Consider the following 6,222-nt stretch of genomic DNA (forward strand, 5'->3'; position numbering starts at 1 on the left):
CGCTGCTGCTGCTGCTGTGACTGCAGCGCTGCAGCTGCCGCTGCTGCAGCTGCTGCTGTAGCAGCAGCAGCAAAGCCGCACCTGCTGCCGCTGCTGCTGCTGCTGCTGCTGCTGCTAATGCTAAAGCTGAATGCGTCTTTAGTGTTATTCTTTTTTTTGTTTGTGGCATTAGATCTTCTGTTAATGGCATTAATAGCATTTTGCTTTGTCTTGCATGCATTAAATGATTTCTAAATTGGATTGATTTGATTTAATTTAATTTAATTTAATTTAGTTTCATTAAATTCAAATTAAATCAAATTAAGTTATTTAATTTAATTTAAATTGGATTAAATTAATTTTATTTTTATGTAAATTGATTTGAATTTTATTTAATTTAATCCAAGTTGAATTAAATTGGAAACAAATCAAAAATAGAATAAAATACAATAAAATGAAATGAAACAAAATAAAACAAAACAAAGTGCAACGAACGAATCAAATTAAAATAAATTAAATCAAAATAAATAAATTAAAGTAAATAAATAAACCCCACATTTAGTTTTATTTATTTATTTATTTATTTATTTATTTATTTATTTGGGGTGTACGTACAGCGCGCTGAAGAAACAGGCCTTTTGGAGTACTTGGAAGAATTAATAGAAACAAATAAATACAAAGAAGCAATTGCTGCAGCAGAACAGTATTTCGACACCACTTGCCAGCTCGTAAACCCTAAACCCTAAACGCTAAACCCTAATTTCCACTCCCACACGCCCTCCTGCTGCTGCTGCTGCTGCTGCTGGCGGTGTGGTGCTGCTTCGGCGCTTGCTGCTGCCGCTGCTGCCACTTGTGTGCTGCTGCTGCTGGCACTGTTTTGGGCGCTGCTGCCGTTGCACGTTCTGCTGCTGCTGCTGCTGCTGCCGGAAGTCTCCTGGCTCCTCCTGCTGCTGCATTTGCTGCTGCTGCTGCTGCATTTGTTGCTGCTGTTGCCGACAGCATTGCGGCTCCTCCTGCCGCTGCGTTCCTGCTGCTGATGCTGCCGATATTGTTGCGGCTGCTGCTGCTACTGCTGCTGCCCTTCCCGCCGCTGCTGCTGCTGCTGCTGCTGCTGCAGTACCAAGAGAAGGCGAACCGCATGCGCTGCACTGCTGCTGAGCTGAAGCGGCTGCAGGGCCCTAGAGATGAGGCGCTGCTGTCTCTTAAGAGCAACAGACAAGCAGCAGCAGCAAAGTTGCTGCTTGCTGCCATTTACAGGAGGGTCCGTCTGCTGCTGCTGCTGTTGCTGCTGTTGGTAGTGTGCGCGTTGCTGCGCTTGCTGCTGCGCTTTTCTTGCTGCTGCTGCTGCTGCTAGTGTTCACGCTGCTGTCCTCGTGCTGCTGCAGCTAGTGTGCGTTCTCCTGCTCGTGCTGCTGCTGCTTGGCTCGCTTTGCTGCTGCTTCTGCTTTACGCACGTTGCTGCTGCTGCTCGTTTGTTTTCGTGCTTCTGTGCTGCTGCTGCTGCTGCTGTACATGTATGCTTCTGCTGCTACTGCTGCTGCTGCTGCTGCTGCAGAAACGGCGCAGAGAAGCAGAGCAGACACGGGAAAAGCTGCAGGTTGCGGAAGAGCAGCAAAAAGAAAACGAAGCCAAAGTAGAGGGCCTGAAAGCCTCCCTCCAAAAGGTTCTAAACCCTAAACCCTAAACCGTAAACCCTTGTTGCTGAACACGGCAACGACGCATGAAGCAGCTCTGCACAGTCAGAGGCTTGAGGCTATGCAGGGCGTGGACTTAGCAGGAATTAGGGTTTCAAGTCCAGGGTTTAGGGTTTAGGGTTTAGGGTTTAGGGTTTGCGCTGCGTTGGGGCTGCAGGTCGAAGAGGAGGCCGCAGGGCAGGCAACAAAGCTGAAACAGGGAGACAAAGAGTGTTCTAAAGTAGGTGCATTATATTGCAAACCCTAATTGGTGGTTTCCAAACCCTAAACCCTAATTTAGGGTTTGCGCATGGGCGCAGGCGGAGAGGGAGCTGCAGCAGCTGGTGGTGCGGGATGAAGAGCTGCGGGCGGAAGTGGGAGGCGAGCTGTCTCGGCTGCAGGAGAAGCAGCAGCAGCAGCAGCAGCTGGAGCAGCGGCAGCAGCAGCAGCAGCAGCTGCTGCAGCAGCTCGAAGCTGCGCTCCAGCAAAGAGACGCAGATAAGGAAAGCAAAAGCCTCAAAGCAGCAGAAGCAGAAGTGGAGGCAGCAAAAGAAGCTGTTGAGCAATACCAAGAATCCATCAAGGGTGGGCTGCGAGGGTTTAGGGTTTAGGGTTTAGGGTTTAAGGTTTTATGTATAGGGTTTGGGAGCGCTGAAATCGTTGAAGGGCTCCTAAGCACATCGTACGAAATCCCTTGAGGGTTTAGGGTTTAGGGTTTAGGGTTTGATAAATATAAAGCTAGGCACTGGACTGCGTGGTGCTGCAGACGAGGTGCAGCAGCTTTCTGCTGCGCATGTAGCAGCAGAGAAGGAGCTGCTGCAGCAGCAGCAGCAGCTGGACCGGCAGCTGACAGCAGCAGCAAAAGTGACTTCAGCTTTGGAGCTGCTGCAGCGGAAAGAAAAGCAAATTAGAGAAAGGCAGCAGCAAGCACAGGAGTTGCTGCGGCGGTGTGGCGAAACAGAAACAGCAAATGCTGCTGCGCTGCAGCAGCAGCAGCAGCAGCTCGCAGCAGCAGCAGCAGACCTGAAAACGGTGCAGCAGCAAAAGAGAGACGCAGACAAAGAAATCAGCAGCCTCGAGCAGCAGCTGCTTCAAGCCAAGGGACAGATCAGCGGGGTCCGCTCTCCCAAATTCAGGGTTTAGGGTTTAGGGTTTAGGGTTTGGGGTTTAGGGTTTAGGGTTTAGGAGGCAGCAGGATGGACTATGCGCCGGATTCCCCTCCTTTCCCCTCCCTCCCCCCTCACGAATCCCCTTTCAATAAAAACAATTTAATTGATTAATTAATTAAATTAATTAATTAATTTGTTAATTAATTTATTTATTTATTTTTTTTATTATTTGCAGATTGAGCAGCAGCGCAACGAGCGGCGCTGCAAAGACCGGCTGCAGTCTTTGCTGCAGCAGCAAAAGAAAGAGGGAAAGCTGCAGGGTTTAATAGGGAGGCTGGGGCAGCTGGGGATCATAGACAAAAAGGCACTAAACCCTAAACCCTAAACCCTAGACCCTAAACCCTAGCTGGGGGCCCGGGCGGCCCCGGGGGTCTTGCGCGCGCGTGTGCGGCGAGCGCCCGCAGCCGCAGGGCCGAGGGCTTAGGGTTTAGGGTTTAGAGTTTAGGGTTTAGGGTTTAGGGTTTAGGGTTTGCGCGCAGTATGAACGGGCGTTTCTTGCTGCTTCCGGAGGGTTTAGCAGCTACTATGTTGTTGAAAAACCCTCAGACGCTCATGAGCTTTTCGAGCTGCTGAGGGTTTACGAACTTGGCCGCTGCAACGTGCTCGCGCTGCAGGTCTTGGTACGCCCCCAAACCCCAAACCCTAAACCCTAAACCCTAAACCCTAGGCCGGCGCTCCTGTTGCTGCGCCTGCCGAGCAAATTGAAAAAATAAATCACTGTTGGAGTGGAGCTGCAGAAAGCAGCCAAGGAGTGCTCGTCTTGCTGCACAGAAGCCCTAAACCCTAGAGAAGGACCTGTAAACCCTAAACCCTAAACCCTGAAGCCAGAAATGCAAACCCTCGCAGCTGTGCATAAGAAGCTGCGCGAGCACTGCCGCGCGGCGAGGCTGTGCCTGCCCACTGCAGTCCAGAATTTAGGGTTTGGGGTTTAGGGTTTAGGGTTTAGGGTTTGGGGTTTGGGCGAAGGAAAAGGAGCTGTCTGGACGGCTGGCGGAGGCGGAGGCGGAGGCGGCGAGGTGTACAGACACCTCAGCGCCGCGACTCCTCGATTTGCTGCACTTCATTTCTCCCAGATTTAAAATTGCTTTTTTTAAATCTGTTGGAAACACTCGCGTTGCTGCAGACATGGAGCACGCCACCCACCTCGCCTACGCCCTCAGGCAACGCGGTAGGGTTTAGGGTTTAGGGTTTAGGGTTTAGGGTTTGGGGCTTGGGGTTTGGGGCTTGGGGTTTGGGGTTTGGGGTTTAAGGGGGATAAGGCGGCGGCAGCTTTGGCTGCGGGGTAGTGGGGAAGGCGCGGGGGTGGGCTCGAGGGTTTAGGGTTTAGGGTTTAGGGTTTGGGGCCGGGGCTGCTGCGAGCTGGAAAGGAGGGTTCAGGGTTTAGGGTTTAGGGTTTAGGGTTTGCTGCGCTTCAGTGGTGACTCTGGAAGGAGGTTTAATAGAGCTAGACGGCCGCATGGTGGGCGGGGGTTTAGGGTTTGGGGGATGCAGCATAAGGACTGACACGCAGCGAGCTTCTGCTGCTGCTGCTGCTGCTGCTCCATTTGAGACGGAGCAGCAGCAGCAGCAGGAGCTGCAGCAGCTGCAGCAAACCATCAAACAGCTTCAAGGCGCAATCAGCGAACACAAGCGCAGAAGAGTACGCAAACATGGAGTACACTTTTCATATTGGGCTCAGGGCTTAGGGTTTAGGGTTTAGGGTTTAGGATTTAGAGTTGAGAGTTTCGAATTTGGGGTTTAGGGTTTCAAACTGAGGTTTGGCGGTAGCTAGAACAAAGCAAGACTTTACGTCTTCCGAAATTGCACACAGTATTTGATTAGCCTTTAGGGTTTAGGGTTTGGGGTTTAGGGTTTAGGGTTTAGGGTTTGTGCTTGCAGGAGGAGCTGGCTACGAATGAAAAGCACCTTGAGAGGCAGCGCGCTGAGGCCGAGTCGGCCATTGAGCTGCTGCAGCAAGACATAGCAGCAGCTCAGCTTCAGGTGAGGGTTTAGGGTTTAGGGTTTAGGGTTCAGGGTTTAGGGTTTGGGGTTTGGCGTTTGGGGTGGTCGGGGTGCACCCCACCGCCACACAGTGCGGCGAGGAGTGGCTACTGGGGTTTAATTAATAATAATTTAAATTTATTTATTTATTTATTTATTTATTTATTTTTAGCTTTTAATTTGCTGAAAGAAAAGGAAGGAAAGCAGCAGCAAGAAGTCGCAGCAAAGCGCGCAGAGCTGCAGCGGATAATTAAAGACAAGGGCCGGCTGCAGCGGGAGATTCAAACTCACCAGGCAACAAACCCTAAACCCTAAACCCTAAACCCTAAACCCTAGGCGCTGGGCAGTGGGAGCAGCTGGGGGGTGGCGGAAGAGCGGGCTTGCAGGCCCAAGCCCTCGAGGCCGGGCTGCACAAACCCTAAACCCTAAACCTTAAACCTTAAACCTTAAACCCTAAACCCTTTTTTGTGAACAGGAAAGAACAGAGGAGCTGCAGGAGTCTCTTGCTGCTCTCGAGGAAGAAGCAAGAAAAGTTGTTGAGAAACTAGAGGAGGCAAAGACGCAGCGAGAGCTGCTGCTGCAGCAGCAGCAGCAGCTGCAGAAGCAGCAGCAGCAACTTGAGGAGACACTTAAGGAAACGGCTCTTGCGTCTGTAAGGCACACAAGCAAGGGTTTAGGGTTTAGGGTTTAGGGTTTTGGGCTCGGTGGGACTGGAAAGCAGATTTCGGGCTTGCACAGGCCTCAGCTCTACTCCGAAGTGGAAGCAGCAGCAGCAGCAGCTGCTGCTGCTGCTGCTGCAGTAGTAGCAGCAAGAACTTTTGCTGCTGCTACTTCGTGTCCATATGTCTGGCTCTTAGCAACGGATGGTGCCTCTTGCTGCTGCTGCTGCTGCTGTTCGTGCTTGCTGCTGCTGCTGCTGTTGCTGCTGTTCGTGCTTGCTGCTGCAGCTAGAAACACAGCACCTGTACGACTCCTTGAAGCAGCAGCTGCAGCAGCAGCAGCAGCAGGAGCAGCAGCAGCAGCGGCAGTTTTCTGCTGCCTTGGAGTGCCTCATGGAAATCGACGCCACCATACAGGCAGAAGAGGAGGAGCCCAGCGAGTCCGAGCAGCAGCAGCAGCAGCAGCAGCAGGAGCCGGTTTTGGCCCTGACAGATGGCTCTGTCGACGCCGAATCCGAGCAGCAGGAGAAGCCGCAAGAGCAGCAGCAGCAGCAGCAGCAGCAGCAGGCTTATGGGGAGTTGGGGCCAGGTGCTGCTGCTTTGCTGCAGCGGCTGCAGATTGACTTGAGCGAAAGCAGTTTGCGTCAGTACAGCTCTGAGGCGATAAGCAAGCTGCAGCAGGAGCAGCAGCAGCAGGAGCAGCAGCAGCAGCAGCAGGGGTGGCTGCATGCGCTGCAGCTGTTCTCGCAGAAGCGCCAGGAG

At 52.1% G+C, this 6,222-nt stretch overlaps 2 protein-coding genes across 2 annotated transcripts in view; one reads left to right on the forward strand and one right to left on the reverse strand.

Annotated features, from left to right (window-relative positions):
• Positions 1 to 735: 735 nt before the first annotated feature.
• On the reverse strand, positions 736 to 1,230 carry ETH_00003330 (uncharacterized protein; the record flags this gene model as incomplete). Its single annotated transcript, XM_013374989.1, has 1 exon — positions 736 to 1,230. One exon carries the CDS (start codon positions 1,228 to 1,230, stop codon positions 736 to 738), a length of 495 nt encoding a protein of 164 aa, XP_013230443.1.
• Positions 1,231 to 1,699: 469 nt separating this feature from the next.
• The window catches only part of ETH_00003335 (chromosome condensation protein, putative), a gene marked incomplete at both ends in the record, with an annotated part of 6,332 nt that continues 1,809 nt past the window's right edge, over positions 1,700 to 6,222 (forward strand). The window contains 10 exons of the mRNA XM_013374990.1: positions 1,700 to 1,717; positions 1,831 to 1,893; positions 1,973 to 2,237; positions 2,419 to 2,768; positions 3,301 to 3,441; positions 3,788 to 3,989; positions 4,237 to 4,460; positions 4,700 to 4,801; positions 5,277 to 5,453; positions 5,749 to 6,179. Coding sequence (XP_013230444.1) covers positions 1,700 to 1,717; positions 1,831 to 1,893; positions 1,973 to 2,237; positions 2,419 to 2,768; positions 3,301 to 3,441; positions 3,788 to 3,989; positions 4,237 to 4,460; positions 4,700 to 4,801; positions 5,277 to 5,453; positions 5,749 to 6,179 — 1,973 coding nt within the window. The remainder of the gene's footprint in view (positions 1,718 to 1,830; positions 1,894 to 1,972; positions 2,238 to 2,418; positions 2,769 to 3,300; positions 3,442 to 3,787; positions 3,990 to 4,236; positions 4,461 to 4,699; positions 4,802 to 5,276; positions 5,454 to 5,748; positions 6,180 to 6,222) is intronic.

This window comes from Eimeria tenella, genomic scaffold (genome assembly GCF_000499545.2).
Source record: "Eimeria tenella Houghton genomic scaffold, Eth_scaff244, whole genome shotgun sequence".
Taxonomy (NCBI): domain Eukaryota; phylum Apicomplexa; class Conoidasida; order Eucoccidiorida; family Eimeriidae; genus Eimeria; species Eimeria tenella.